This window comes from Nyctibius grandis, chromosome 9 (genome assembly GCF_013368605.1).
Source record: "Nyctibius grandis isolate bNycGra1 chromosome 9, bNycGra1.pri, whole genome shotgun sequence".
Classification (NCBI taxonomy): Eukaryota; Metazoa; Chordata; class Aves; order Nyctibiiformes; family Nyctibiidae; genus Nyctibius; species Nyctibius grandis.
The window spans coordinates 31,223,155-31,239,581 of record NC_090666.1 but is presented as its reverse complement, the minus strand read 5'-3'; the positions used below and the strand labels follow the sequence as shown (position 1 = coordinate 31,239,581).

The 16,427-nt window shown below is 38.9% G+C and overlaps 1 protein-coding gene across 1 annotated transcript in view; it reads right to left on the bottom strand.

The window, feature by feature from the left end:
- SLC49A4 (solute carrier family 49 member 4) overlaps positions 1 to 16,427 on the bottom strand; it is a 72,772-nt gene that overhangs the window by 43,507 nt on the left and 12,838 nt on the right. Inside the window, exon 2 of the mRNA XM_068407937.1 lies at positions 9,454 to 9,547. Within this exon, the coding sequence (XP_068264038.1) occupies positions 9,454 to 9,547 (94 nt within the window). The remainder of the gene's footprint in view (positions 1 to 9,453; positions 9,548 to 16,427) is intronic.

Sequence of the window (16,427 nt, the reverse complement as noted above, 5' to 3'; positions counted from 1 at the left end):
AGTCTCACAGCCCATAGGAGTCTCCTCTTGTACACCGTCAGTGCTAAAAATTGCTCCAACACCACGAGACATACATTTCTGTTTATCGCCGATTTTCTTCTTGTTTCTGCTACTGAAAACGTACAAAGAGCAACTGCATTTTTCCGTGTTGCTATTTCAGTTTCATTCTGCACAACAAGATTTCTCTTCCCTGACAAAAGGGCTAACAAGATAACTTCAGCTCAGGTGGAAACCTGATGGAACCCAGATAGAAAAATATTTTTCAGACTTACTACACTAACAGAGTAATTTTCATCTGTTATTTATCCAGCTCTACTCTGTGTTCAGATACATTACTTATCCAATCATCATCTAATTATTTTCATGTATCAAAAAGCAGAAAGTTATTGAGTTCAAATAATAGAAAATAACACAAGAGTAGAAGGCTTTATAATCATAATCATGAAAGAGAAAATTGGAAAAAATGACACCAGAAATCCATCCCCAACTTACAAAATAATTGATGACTGTCTAGCTTAAAGCAAAAGTGGGGAAGTAAACATCAACCCCAAATATCTTGTTTCTAAGCATTTCAGAAGCCAGGTCAGGAACTCATTTCGAAATTTCAAGGTTTCTCCACACCTGACCTCTGTGCTAATGAATTTGTGTGCTCTGCCAAACTCATAACTTGCAGTTGAACACAAGCCCTTTACAAAAAAAAAAAAATAAATAAAAATTCTTTGAGGACTGGTAGTAAATGCTAGTGCAAAACACCATGTGCCAGAGCATCACAGTAACGGATAACTTATACATTTACATTATGTGTATATATATATATATAAAAGAAATATATATATATATAAAAATAAAAATAATACACAGACCTATATATGCACACACAAACCTCCCTGTGCACAAAATAAAGATCACATTTGTTCCTAAACTGGCCTCTGAATTGCAAAAAGATAGAACAAGGGATAGAGCAAATACAGCAATAGAAATTAGAGAAGAGAAACCCTTATTGTACTATATTGTCATCTCTTATCCAAATTTGTGTCAAGTCACATTATAAATAACTTAAATTATACAGTTTTCATCACTTCCCTGAGAGAAGACTTCATATGAGTATTAGGAAGTAACCTGGTTATACCTGCTTTATTCACTCCCTGCTGTCACTGTTGCAATATCTTAACAGGCAACAACAAAAACAAAGTAAGGCTATAAATGCTGAAATTACAGTATCACTGAGCAAACTAGGTATGCAAAAAAAAAGTGACATTATACAGGAAAAAGGTTTTAGTGATTGATGATAATACCATATAGTTAAGACAGGAAAGAGCTTCCATTTACAGTTGGCTTTATTTATCTTTTTCTCCCTGTATGGGTTGAAACTTTTTATGCATTTTATGCAGTCCTGTCAGGTACGGGATTTGTTAAGCTATTTAAAAGCTGTGTGTTACATAAACACTTGTTCTATGTAAAAAACCCAGACATTTTGTGTTTCTACCACAATACGTCTCAAGGCTGGACTTAAGAGATTTTTACATGAAAGAAAATCTCATTAGTTTCTGTGCTCAGGTGGGGAAACAAAGGCAACAGTAGAGGGAAAATTACTTACTCAAAAAATTACTTTTAATACAATGGATTTAAACTACAACACTAAAGTAAGTCCCCAAAGCTCAGTTCTAAGACGTGTTAATTGAACTTGTTTTGGGAAGGCTAGGAGTGGAGAAGTCGTATCAGTATTTTAACACTGACTAACAGAGTGGAAAAAGGATTTTCACCTTTTATTTGGCAGGCAACACAGTGGAAGAGCGAGGCAACTGGCCCCAGTGCATTGCTCTGACTCTCTAAAAACAGAGTTTCTCTACCAGCCTCTGATGACCCTCTGGTCAATGGGGAAATTAGGTTCCTCTGGATCCTAGGAGTGAGCAGAGCTCATCTCAAGGGCCTTGCGAAGACGAGATTTTGGTGCAGTTTTTTTCCCTGAAACTTTTACCGTGCTTTTTCTACTAGCTGCCATGAGAACTGACCACTTAGTCACTATTCAAACTTCTACACAAACACAACGGAAAAAAAAAAAATTGGTAATTCAGTTTTACTGCTGTTTGGCAAAGCGTAAGGAGCAACGAAGTCACTGAGAGCGCTAGCCTGCTGCTGCACAAAGATAGCGCTGTAGCGTGCCTCTTAGTCTGAAAAAGTTTAGTAAATTAATTGCTGATCCTAACAATTAACGCAAAAAGGGATTCTGGATAAAGAAGTTAACGTTTTACAGAAATGGATGGCTGATTTTTCTTTCACATGCCTGACATTTTCCCTCATTGAAAGAAATGGATTGTTCAGCTCCTGCTAATTTGGAAGACAAATGAGTTTATATAGTGTTTAGCTCATTGTGGGAACGGCTGGAAGCAAATGAAAGAGACCCTTCCACTGGAGGACTTCAGAGCACTTTTCAAGTGCTATTGAATTTAGCCTCACTACATGGCAACAAAGCAAGTAAACGCCTCCTATTCTAGAGTGGCTACATTGATGTATGAGGCAAGTTGCTTGCCCAGGAAAAGGAATATGAAAAGACATGGACTTACCCACATTATACATTAGGAGATTTATTATACCTCAGAGGGAACTGATACCAGTTTTGTAAAGAATCGCCTCTGATTTTTCACAATCAAGTTACTACAAAAGGACAGAACTTTTCCTTTAGACTCACAAAAATAAACACAAGAAAAGAACCCTCTGTCAAGAGGAACCTTTTCAGGTGCTTTTTAAGGCAAAAGATAGAATTAGGGAGGTCAAATTCATGCTTTCCAGTAATTCACTGCTATGGAGTATGGGGAGAACCTGATACAAATGCTGTCCTGTTCATAACCCGAAGAGAGTGCAATAAGGCTCTATGTCTGGAAAAGGACTGGAAAGAAAGATACCTCTGGGTAAAGCAATGAATTCATCTATTAAAAATATCATTCTGAAAGATGAATTTCATGGAATGCACTTCCTTTCATTATTTTCATTAAATGATATATTTATACTACAAAAGCTTTATGCCTTCTGGATATTCATGGTTGAGGCCATTAGCATTTTTTAGCTTGTTTTTGATGCATGCGACCATTGATATGCAGAATAATTGAGAGCTGGTTTTCCCCATCAGTAAGAAAAATTATTACAAGTGGAAAGCCTGAGTCACTGTGTGGTACATTATCTCCAGCAATAAAGTGAAAAAGAAAAGAAAAGAACTTTTGAAAATGTACTGTTGACCATTTTCATCAGGAACTGGGCTCACATCACCCAGTGTACAAACCATGGCCTCAGCACAGTCAGTCACACCATTATGGGAGAGGACTTGGAATGGACCACAGCATCTCCCAGGCATCCCAGCTTCACGCCTCTTCTCCCACTCTTAAAGAAAAGAGCAAACACATTTGCAATGGTCTGAAAAACAGTGAGTTTAGGTTTTAAATTTAAAGGGATTGGAAAAACGGAGTTAGTCCAAAACTATTATTACTGAGAGCCTGCCAAGAGAGAGACAAGGATTTGCAAGGAGAGGAAGCAGCAATCTAAGGCCAAGACCTCGATGTCTCCATCAGATGTCCTGACAGAGGAAAGGGACGAGGCAGGTGTACAGCAAGACCCCTGGCAGTATGGTGACAAATTCACTCACATCCTTGCATCATCATGCCATGTTATTGTGCAGCCATCGCAGCTGTCACATGGCTGAGAAGAGGGTTTCTTCACTTAAAGTTTTATCCAAGTTTGAAGGATGACGGCACATGAAAATCAAAGCTTCTTTTTGGCATTTTTTTAATTAAAAGTTGGGGTTTTTTTTGTTTTTCTTTTAAAGCTAACCCACTCCACAAACCCATTATTAAAAGAAGACATCTTTAAAGCAACACTAATGGAGGACATGCTCATCAAATATGAACAGACCCAAAATAAACAGCATTGCTGTAAACATAAAGTAGGCAATTACATTATGAGCTAATGAGGCAAAACATACTGAAACAAGTCATCAGGGAAGGGCACCAGGACTGGCTGCTATCAGGGATGCCATGGGAGAAAGCTGATGGAGATTACTTAGCACAAGATAGGTCCTAAGCAGAATTTTTTAGTAAAAGAGTGGGAACATACAGGAGATACAGCAAATTAGGGAATGGGATAAACAAGACCTATTTAAACACTCCCACACAATTTTTCAATGAAAGAGCAAGAGGATGTTTTGATTATAATGCAGCAACTTCGATATAAATTCAATTAATATTAATTCTTCTTAAAGGACAGAAATTAGCCAGCAGAATATGAGTCACAAGACTAAGGCAAAGAGCTCAATACGATTAAAAAAATTAAAACTTTTCTACAGTTGAGGATAACACCTGCCTTTATATGAGATGGAGCTAAGTATCCCCACAAAGAATATAAATTCTCTTCCCTTCCAGCATAGGCTTATACTAGCTGAGACCTTGTAGAAACACTGCCCATTAAACATTGCTGCAATACCAAGCCCTTTCTGAGATTTCAGTTTCCTTTAACATATCTACTGGATTTACATCTTCAAGAATTTACACAGTCTGTAAATTGCTAATTCAGCAGTTACCCCCATCGTTGGGGGAGGCAGATGACACCCACAGTGCCACGGCCGAAATCCAGCACAGGAGCAAGAGAAAAGAGTATTTGTCATGAAACCTGTGAAGCTGCCTCCTGTTTCCACTAAGGCTGTTTCAGCTGAAGGAGAAGCCAACTTGGCTGCCACCAAAGCGGCAGTGCAGATCAGTGGCTGCTGGGGCATCACGGGACGCATGGCTCGGGCAGTGGCAGGCAGGACCGCTGGGCAGCCAGAGGGATGCTCCATCACCCCCCGAATCCACCACTACCATCGGCAAAGAGGAGAAGCAGGAAAAAAATCGTCACCAGTTAGGAACAACTCACAGGACCTCTCGCCTAAAACAGCAGCTTTGGGGCAGAGGTTAAAAAGTAAACCCTGCATACAAGATGAAGGTAATAAAAACAAGCTAAACTGTTAAGTTACAGGTCTATAAAGATTAAATATTCCCCATGAGAACCGATCCACGAATGACCTGTTTCCTTTTTTCCCCCCACTTACCTCTTTTTTTGCTGCTATGGATTAACCCGACTCAGCCTTCACCCAGCACTGCAGCCGAAGCACAAACCAGCAAGTGCCATCAGCGCCAGGCAAGTGCTCCATCTTAACATCCTCCCACACTCCCTGAGCTACAGCACACAAACAGGTACGTTTATTCATCTTTTTACTCCCAGAACCATGCTTTAGATTAACTACTTTTTTCATTTCTCTTCCCCAGTGAGTTAGGGAGCATGCAACATGCATCACACTCTGTCTTTATTTTTTTACAGGCAGATTCTTCTACCATCCTCTCCTAAAAGACTCTTTTCATTCTCTAGGACATTTTAATCCCTCTTCTCCACAGTTGCTCCAGTTCGGGGTGGTTTTTTTTTAGCACAGAAGTGTGTTCAGTATTGCCAGAGAATATGAAAATCCTGCTATGTCCTTTCTTTACTGAATTACCTCTTCTGAAGTGTCCCTTTGCATTTTTCATGCCTGAGAATGGTGGCTCACGGTCATTTTAGGACCAGGAAAGAGAAATAATGAGATGATCCCATGTCATTCTTCAGGCTTTCAGGAATGAAAAAGAGAAAATGTGGAACTATTAAAGAATGTATCTAACAAGAATAAAATACTTGATACAAACTAGGTTGCAACCAGCTAATAGAAACAAAATGTACCAAAGACGTGGCAAGAGCGAATCTACAAATATAATAAAGGGAAAAGTTAACATCAATATATCTAAGAGTAGGCAAAAAATTTCAAAACCCTCAGAATTGGCATTATTAAAGAAAAAGCTCTTTTACAGGAACTACCAATTACCGGTACGTCCCCCATAAATAACTTTGTAAATAACCACTCCTGTTTCCACTGTCATTCTCTGTGTTATTGTTTCGCTGGCTTCCCAGCAAATGTTTTAATGATACTTACTGCCAAGGAGCGCCCTCTCACTGCCCGGACTCAAGGTCCTCAATAACTACTTCTCTATTGTGAAATCTAATGTGAAGGCCAAACCCTACCAGCCCACACCATACCAAGTTCTAATAAATTGCTTAATTAATATATTCAATACAAATGACAAATTATGTTACATCCTTTACTTCCATGTCTTTAATTATCCTGTCTTTCAAAACATTTTAAGAAGTCTTACATCACACGGTCAGTCTTAAAAGCCACAGATTTATGGCTATGGGCTGATTTCATCACTTACTTCCTTCTTTCTTACATGTTTCAGCTCATATAGCTTTTTGCCTAGATGTATTATTTTACAACCATAAGGAAGACCTAAGCTGTGTGTAAATCTATGCCTAAACACAGAATATGAGATAAATACGAAGTGTTATGTGGGGGGGGGAAAAAACAATCCTGATTTTGTCTGTAAAAAAAATGGCCTCCTAGTAATGTTAGCATTCACAATAAAATAATCAAATTCCAGTTTAGGTCACAAACTGGCAGAGAACGAAAATTCACCATAAGGAATAGGTGCTTCAAGAGACACACTCAAATGTGCAACCTGAATTTTCCTTCATACAAGTCACGCATATACAGGGGCTTCACATGAACTGAAAACAGAGGTTAAGGTTTGTGTTTAAAACACAACTCAGAGAACTGGAGATAGTCTTAGTTTGCTGTTACACACGAGAGCCGAAAGAATAATTACAGACTAGAAAGGAGCTTAGGAACCCACTTGGATATTACAGGTCTGTGTGAGATAAGGAGCATAAAGCAGTCAGGATGAAATGTCAGTCTTAACGGTGATTTCCTCACATTTGTGATTGCTCTGATAGGCAATGGGCTTTAGTAGCTCTCCTTAATGTTGAATTACAAGAGCTTAGGGAGCAGAGACAGCTACAAAGCAGAAAAAAAAAACCCTAAACCTGACAAACCTGATGAATATTCTTGTCATTTTATGTATCTTAACTCTGACATAATTGTCCCATGCAAATCCTTCAGTATATTACTGCAGATTACCCAGGGACTGAAAGAACATATTACAAAACATGCAAAAGCATTTAAAGAAATTCCAGTTACACGGGCTTCTGAAATGCTCCAATATTAGCTTGTGTGTGATCTTCTCCATCTGACTGTAATGTTCAAATTGTCATATTAACGCATATACACATTCAGAATAAGTGCACAGTTTAGTGCTCAGCCAGTTGTTGCTAATGCATTAAGCAGTAATGCTCATCTCAAAAATATTATTTTATTTGGTATCACACTTCAAGTAATTGATGAAAATTGGCCTTCAGTCCTAGCCCTCAAAACAATGCGGGTTACCTGGTATAACATCACACAGTGTGTACATTTACAATGTCTCAAGAAATCTTCACTGAAAACCATCCTTTTGCTTCACAGTTAGCTGTAATTAATTCTCTGTAGATTTTTTAATATAGAGCAGCAATTCTTCAAAATTTCCTTTTTTTTTTTTTTGAGTAGGCTAAGTAAGCAAATTTATCATCTTCAGCTGGAGATGATGCATATTTTCAGAGCAAGAATAAATAAAATCAGTAACCTTTTCCATCAGGATTCTGCTCGTGCTCTTTTTTCTTTGCCTATATAGTTTTCAATAAAATGTATCAACATATTTCATACGGCTCACCAGACTATAGAGTCCACAGCCTGTCCTTCTCTAGTTAAAGAAGCTGTTCTTTGAATGTTTCTCCTTAGGCATTTATTTCATTGTTCTCCTAGGTCTCCTTGCTGCAGTTACACTGGAAAACCTTGTTTAAAGATGATCAGAACATGTGGAAACTCTCCTTCCCACTCCTCAAACGACACTTCACATCTAAACCTCATTTGGGAACTTCTTCTTGGGTTCTTACAGTCTGCATCCTTGCTTTGGTAAAGCCTAGGGCGGCACAAGTCTTTTGGCATAAATCATAAATTAAAAGCTAAATAAGACACCACATTTCATTGCATTTAAGCCATCTGGCTCATTTAAAAGACATATATATTTAACCCAAGATTGGTCAGAATGGATGAACTGGATGTTGAGCATCCTTTAGCATCTTGAGAAAAGGTAAAACAGGGGCACAATGAGGACAGATGTTCCTGGCCACCTTAACAGTACATTTTCACCATCAAAGGGTCACTGGGAAGGGTAGCACAATATCTTTAGTTCGGCCTCCCCTGCTCACAAAGTCCTTGAACACCACATTGAAATGGGCAACACTGGGCAGCTCACATCAGCAGCACCTTGGATTTCCTTATACGCTCCCTAAGTACCTAAGAACTGAAATTGCATCCCCCCTACTCGCCACACTGCACTTGGTTTACTAAGCCATTCATTACACACTAGCTACTTCTGATTGGGGCTAGTTTTACAATCAATGCATTTATTACATTCTCAGTCCTCTCTCTGAACCTATTCATTTGTTTTATCCATGGTACCCAGTCGTCCACCTTCTACTTCACACCAAACATTTTCTTTCTCAACTTAAAGGTTTCCAAGCTGATTTTCAGGGTAAGCAATACTAAGGGGAAAAAAAAGGAACTTGCTGAAATAATACAAGGAATGCCTGGAAGCTGACTAGAATTCAAAGGAAAAAAAACACAAATAAAAAGGTTTTATAAATGAGTTCTTTTCTTAGTGCTTACAGATTATGCAAGCATAACTAGTGAAGAGCTAGTGCTACTACTGTTTTCAAAGAAGCAGAAAAAGGTAGCAATGCCTGTACTCCTTCCTCCTTCAGCACGAGAGGCGAAAGAAAGTTAAGTGAACAACAAGTGATCCATATTCCCTGGCTGTACAAAATGATTCCTGTACTTACTGAGGATTTCCAGGTTCAGGATACGTTGACAGGACAAATTAATTGTTTGGATTGTGTGATTTTTAGGAAGGAATCTGTCTCTATCACAAACTCTTGAATTGCATGTGTACAGAAGGCATTCATTGCAACCACAGAGAAAGTACAAGGCTACTTTGGAATGCAGACTGGAAGAGACTACATGAAAAAGGCCATTTGTGTAAATTCATCTGTCTCACTGAACAATCCCATACATCCAACGTGAGAAACATGAACTAATTATTTAACATTTGCATACAAATTACATATTTTTGGTTTGTGGCATGGTTCCCTGTGTGATCTTGGGCCAGTTTCTGAACGTCTGTAAATCTCTGCTTCCTTGTTTGCAAAGCAGATTAATATTAGTTATGCAGGATGGGGTGAGGCTTAATTAACTCAAGTTTGTAAAGGGCTTTCTGATCTTCAGATACTATGTAGAAGAAGGACTAGAAAAATCCATTTAAGAAGCAAAGAAGCATGTAAGCCTACATCCGCACAACAAACATTCGGCGTATCAAATTCATACAGAAAATTTGTACTAACATGTCTTTGCAGCAAAAATTACATTAGCACAAAGTATAAAATATGTATATTAAAAATAACTAATTCACTTACTTCTTCCTAATTTCTGGGTCTGAAACTGGAACACATCTCAGGCCAGCTCCCAATACCATGAGGGATGATGTGAGTAACACAGTTACCCTGAGACCTAAGATGAAAAAACAGCAGCATTTTGCAAGTTCAGTCAGCAATGTTGCACAAAAATTGTTACCTAAGTATAGATATTTACATGCAGTCTCACAGAAGTAATGCATACCTCTTTCAAATCATAACCACTTTGATGCTGATATGAATTACAGATACATTGTGAAATCCTGTGTTATTTTCTACACTTACACTTCAGAATTACAAAGACTTACTCTTGGCATACTGTCGCACAGGACCGTACCCAAAATCTTACAGACACTCTTGGAAGTGAAAAGTGACAACAAAAGTATCATCAAAGTGTACAATAGTCCCTTTAGAATTAGAAGCATCAGGGAATATGCTCCAGTGTGTGATCTGAAATCTAGGTAGATCCAAAGAAAAATCTGGACTTACTCTTTTCCAACCACTTAAATAACCATTTATTCAGGGGGAAAACGTGCAAGTATTTTTTTTTTTGCAGTCCTTGCAATTAGGCCAGGTTTTTGCTGTGCTTAGCACAAATTGTCAGAGGTTGTAAATATAGTACTTTAGAAAAAAACTACAATTGACTGATTCCTTAAATATGTTTTTTCCTCATACTGCGATTCTCAACTGAGAAGCACTTAGATTAGAAACAACTTTATCTTAGAGCTGCAATTCCTTTTGCCAGCAGTTTACTTGCTGCTGCTAAGGTGTTTCCATCAGCAGCAAACAGAAAGAGAACAGTGACAGCTCTAAAATGCCAAAATCATAAATATGCACAATTAAACCCCACTGATATAGTCTATTATGAAGTCGTAAAACTTGAAACAATTTCACAGCAACAAACAGAAAATAAAGGGCTTCCATGTTCTTAGTAGAACATAATCAAAACAATTAAATGATGACAAACACACAGTATCTCTAACATTTAGGTGAAACTAGTAACTACCCAAAACACAGACAGAAAAAGAACAAGTCCCTAAGAAACAAATGGTTTTGATTCCTTCTACAACTCCTAATTTTCAGAGGCACTCCCTCTATGTTAATGATTCCTGTAATCAGCACAATTCTACCAGTAGTCACATTAAATATTTTGTCTCCATGTGAATTTTATGTGGGTTTTAGAGCATGTATTTTACTAAAATATAATTTTAGAGGACAAGACATCACTTTGCTCTTATTGCAACAGCTCTTAGTGAACCTCACTCACAGGTATGCAACTCCTTGTGCTGGACACTGCACCAACCAAACCAAAGACGACTCCTCTCTCAATCAACCCAACCCAAAACAACCCAAACAAAAACAAGTTAACGTTACAGGTTTTCTGAAATGGAAGTATGACTTCCTTCGGCATGGCTCAGTCATTAACAAAAGGAATGCAAGACGCAGACCTGTGACTCTGAAGGACACCTCACATCCCTGATGCCCTGGAGAAGGATCATCAGCAAAGAATATTTGTTTCCTGAAAGGATTTCCAATGCCTGCCCAGACTTACTTGCTTGACTCTGCGCTCAACCAGTACATGTTGCTGTTAAACTGGTTTTTCAAGTGTGCGTGTTCAGAAAGCCCTAACTAAATGTGTGGATAATACGGCTGTTCAAAATCCTGTTGTTCTTCATGTTTGTTGGGACACCACGTGAGCCTTCACATGGCATGCTTAACCCCTTATTACCATTCCGCATATGTTATGGGGGTAATTATTTGTATCAGGGTCGCATATGTGACGCTTTTGCCTTTTCTCCTGGGAAATGAATCTTTATTAGCATTGCTTTTGTGCATAATGAGAACTTGTACACCATCAGAATTAGAATTTTATTGACAGAAAATTGAAACACAAGTCTCTTAACTGAAAAATCTGAAGTTTTCCATTTGGAAATGCTGCTGTAATAGTTCAGGAAAGCTCTAATAATGTACTTATCACCTTCATTTTTTCCATATAAACCACAGTCTTCTTGAATCACATTTCACAAAACACAGCACGTTCTGCCTTTCAGAAGACACAAGGACAGAGACAGCCAGCCTGGAAGGTCCTGCTCACAGGGTGCCACAGGAGGCAGAGGCCAGGTGCAAGTCCAGGGCACCATATGAAATGAATATTATACAAATTTTAAGTTTAAATCACCACAGAATGCACGAGGAGTGTCTCTAAATAAAAAACTTCTACTTGATTTTTAATTTTTTAAAAAAATCCAAAAACCACAAATCAAGAAAAAGTTTTCATTTAAATCTGCAGAAAAGTTTCCTAAGAAAAACAACATGCAATTCGGTGAAAACTGAATTGGATGTCGAAGCTTCCCCCAGCCCTAACTCTAGGCCTATCTTTAATGTCAGCCTCACATATCAGGTAATTTTAAAATACAATTATCCGTTAAAGCCTCACAATCAAGTACGTTTGATCTCTCCAAACATTCTTTGAAGTCCTCATCTTGAATACTATACCCTATAATGTACCACTTTTAAATGTTTTGATCACACAGATTATTCTTTGGCCTTTTTTTTTCCCCACCTTAACATGCAAACACACCCCTAAAAATTCCTTTGGTTAAAGCTGCATGTTGAAAATGATGACACCAAAGTGAACAAGTAAAAGACTGTCAGACAAGCAGCATATTAGACATTTTCTTTGCTAATTACGTGATGTATTTCTAACCTCTAAACACCTTCCCCTTCTATTTTGCTTTACACTTTAACTCTCCGAATCCATCCTCCTTTTTACCTTTGTTAGAAATTGGTCTTTAATAGTACTTTTATAATTATTTCTGTATTTTTGCTTTGAACGTTGCAGTGGCCCTTAATCTGAATTGGACATCTTGTATTACTCTAAAAGGGCACCCTGGAGTGTTTCAGACAGCAGCATGCATCATGGGGGCAATAAACCAAAGTAACCAACCAAGCCTGAAAAAAAAAGCCCATGAACCCTGCAAGAAATTATTTCTCTATTTTAAAAGATCTAAGTAATTCACACAACCAAGAGTTTGAGTAGATGTAATTAACTTCATTAATTTTACCCTGTAAATGCAAGCAGTAACTGATGGGGTGGGAGGCTACAGCTTCTTAAAATCCATCATCCAGTTTCCAGTCTCCTTGTATCAGAGGTTTCTGACACATGGCTGGAAAGGGAAGAAACTCCTTTAAAGGGATTTTCTGACACTGAAGGAAGTTTTCTGTTCTTTGGAGCCTTTCTCATTAGCTGCTCATTCCCACCCTGCTCTTGCAGGAGGTTTCTGAGGCCCACAGGTTGCACTGAGTGTTGAGCAGTGTGGCCACGTTCAGAATGGCCAAACGTCATTGAGAGTAATAGAAAAGCCTGAGCTAGCAGCAGAAATTGAGTCAGTAATAAAAAGACATGTTAATTACCATTTATGAGTAAAACAGTCAATATTGTTGTTTAACCCTCCTGCAGCTAATAACACAGTCTGCTTTACAACTTCAGCAGCCCACACTGCATTTGTTGGTTTTTATTTCTTTTTAAAACAACTACCCCCAAACTCCTGCCACTATTAGAGATTTAACACAAACTCTCAACTCACAATCCTCTTAACTCTCCTGCAAAACACAGACTTTTAATCCAGCCAAGACCATGTTGTAGTAGTAAACCTTAACGATTACCTGTGCTGGCAGGATATGCTGACCAGATGTGGCCCCTGGGATATTTCTAGCTGACCCATTAGTTTCCGTTCCTCTTTGCTGGGAAAGCAGCTGTTAGAGCAACGCACAACCCAGGGCCTTCTGCTACCCACAGCCCAACATAGAAAATGAGCAAAACCCAACACACCACAACATGGTCTCACACTGGCATGGGAGGCAGTGGCTGCCAGTGGCACCCAGCTGCTCTTTGGCTCCCTCACAGCATCATCATGTGATAGCATCCAATACGTGGGTGTTGCATCCCCCACAACTCTTCCAGCATGCCTTACTTTCAAGATGCTTTTCAAAGTACATGAAAAGAAAATGCATTTCCCCTCCCACATCAAGAAGTGGAAGTTTCTACTTCTGCTGTCTAGTGGTAGGGCATCCCCCCTGGGCTGAGGCCAGCGTACGGCAGCACCCCAGTTCCCCAGCTACAGACCCATGGAGAGCAACACACTTCTAGCTCAGAGCATCACACAAATGGCAGATACTGTTTGGGATTGTTTTTTTCTCTCCCTCCCTCCTAATGAAACATATATCTTGGGGTGAAAACTTCCAGCTGGATGTGCAGAACAGACACTTTTCACCTTTCTGCTAAGAAAGTCTGGCCATAAGAAAGGCTGCTGGATTCAGCCCTGCGCCTGGCACGGCAGCAGTGGATTTCCCTCATACAGCTCACATACCCCACTCTCGGATGCATTAACATTTGAGGATTTTCCTTCCTTCAGCTGCTGCTACTAAAATCAGTCCTCACAGATACAGAACACAACAAGGCTCTAATTAGAAATCAGTGACATCAGCCTGCTCCACATTTTCACAGTTTTTAAAGACCAGGCTGGAAGCAAGAACGGTCCCTTCTGACACTGAACTGAAAGCATTTGCTTAACTACTCCACTATTATTTTGACTAAATCACACCCAGCTAAAAAAATACGAAATCCTGTCTTGATGCACACACACCAAGAAATTAAAAACTCCCCAATTTCAACAGCCATTCCAACAATGCACTGTTAAATTGTGCTTTTTCCCTTCCAATTTAAAGCAAATTCCGTTTTCAAACAAATTCTTGCTTTGCCTTTCTTGACAAAACAAAGTGCAGGCCCTTGCATTTTTCCTTCTATGAAATTAATCTATAAAAAAGAACCTTTACCTTTGGTTTCAATAAGCAAAGCACTGAGCCTCAAGTCTTTCACAATTTTATTTTGGTCCTGGAATTGTTTTTGTGCCTTGTCTAAATACCTTCCTTATTGTTCAAGCATCCTTCTTTGCTGGATACCAATTCTCCATTTCGTAGGATGGGTCTGGTTTTCCTCCTCCTTAATGCGAGCCTTTACATTTAGCCATAATAAAACAAAAGCTTGATTAAACATCTCACTTCGTCAGGGAAACCTGAAAGCTCTGCACAGAACTTCCTCCTTCATCGTTATCTACTGCTCCAGAAATCTTTGTATTTTAAATGTAATTCTAGCAAAATTATACTAATAGCTGTGCCATTTACTCTCATAAGATCAGTTATCTTTGTCACGATTAAAATACTAAGAAAAAAATTGCTACCTTTCTATTAAACACAGTGAATAAAACTTCTGCTGTGCCTGCACTTTGCCAGATTGACTACTGTCATTAAGGAGGATAAGCAGCAATCCTCTTTCAGAAGAAGCATCCTTGCATCAAGCAATACAATTCTCAAAAGAAAAGAACCTTTTCACTGGTGTAAAAAGACTTCATAGCCGAGATGTGTTCCCAATCTTTCTGCTAACACACGGAACAAACTTGAAGAATCAGTGTATCAGGCCTGCCTTGGATTCCACAAAAGCGCTTGACTGCAGAGGAGAATAAATTGTGTTTGGAAACTCAATGGAAAATAAATACATTCTCAAGACAGCATCAACAACACTTGGAAGCAAGAAAAATTGGGAACCAAATACAAAGACTGCATGCCAGAAAGAACAACTACCAGGTCACATGTAGCTAATCAAAAATTATTCCTAGTTTGATGGCCAAGATGTCATGGGGTGCTATTAAGCACAACCTGGATCTCCCTTTCTCTGGCTACGTGATGCTGATGCTTCTGTTATTGTCCTGTCTTTCGTAAGCTGTGTTCTTAAAACAAACTGAAGCCAATTGTTTCTATCTGTTCCCCTGGCTCTGTGTGGCACAGCCAAAATAGCATCCAAATTTCAACCGAAAAGGTTTAGGACTTGAGTATATTTTTTCTGATTAAAAAATAAGCAAACTCCTAGTGACTTCGTTTAAGCATTCTGCAAGACAGGTGACAGCCTCCTTCTGGTATCAAATAGTAAGAACCAAGCCCTTTCATATAGGACCTGTCTGAAATAAATTAGACTCAAAGCTACATTTCAACCCTCAGTCTTGTCTAGGATACAAAAAGTAGACCTTTTCCCCTATGAATCCTATAACACCGCCCAGTTTCACCTTTCAGTGGAGGATGGCATGGGAAGGGCAAGTTCCACTACACACTGTGCTCCCAATTTCTGTGTCACATAAGTAGTAGGCAGATTGGGATCCACAGACAAAATATGTACTAGAAATCTCTTGAAACGTAGTTGTAGGCAGTAATGATCTGCAGAGGGGCAATTTCTCTCTTTATAATTTCTTACATCTGTTGTAACGGAATCTGTCAGCAATAGCTGCCCGGTTAACATCCAGGCTATCAGGAGGAGTTTGAAATGTCTTATAATTTATTTGCAAAATTTAAATTCAATGAAACAAACTTTGTATGTATAAACACAGCAGCTTCAAGTAAAATGGTTCCTGTGGTTTGATATGGACTTTCTAATCAGGGTCAGAAATTCAGAAGAGCCAATATCCCAGAAGTGTCATCACCAGCGACGCGGGGGAACCCACAGGGAAGTCCCTGCCAAATCAGGAAGAAAGACTGGTGCCAGGGACCACATCTGACCTAAAGATAAAGTAATTTCTGCTGCTGACACTTGTTGGACAGACAGAGCAAGGCTGTGTGCAAAACTGAAAATATGAGAGCCAACACGCATTCCCTCTGGTCCTTTTTTCAGTATAACTCTCAGATTAAAACCATGCATTCCCTGCAGAAATGTTATCATGTGAGTCCTTGTAAGAAGAGCATCACTCCTGAATTTTGAGGCTAGTTAAGAATCTTGTAAAAAATTCCAATGAAATGAAGAGACTCAAAGCACAAAATTTAGCCAGCCAAGTGTTTCAGAGAGAAGACAGTCATCCTGAGGGAAATGACTGAACACTTCATATAGACATATATATATATAAACAAATATAGAAGTTGCTAGGCCATAATTG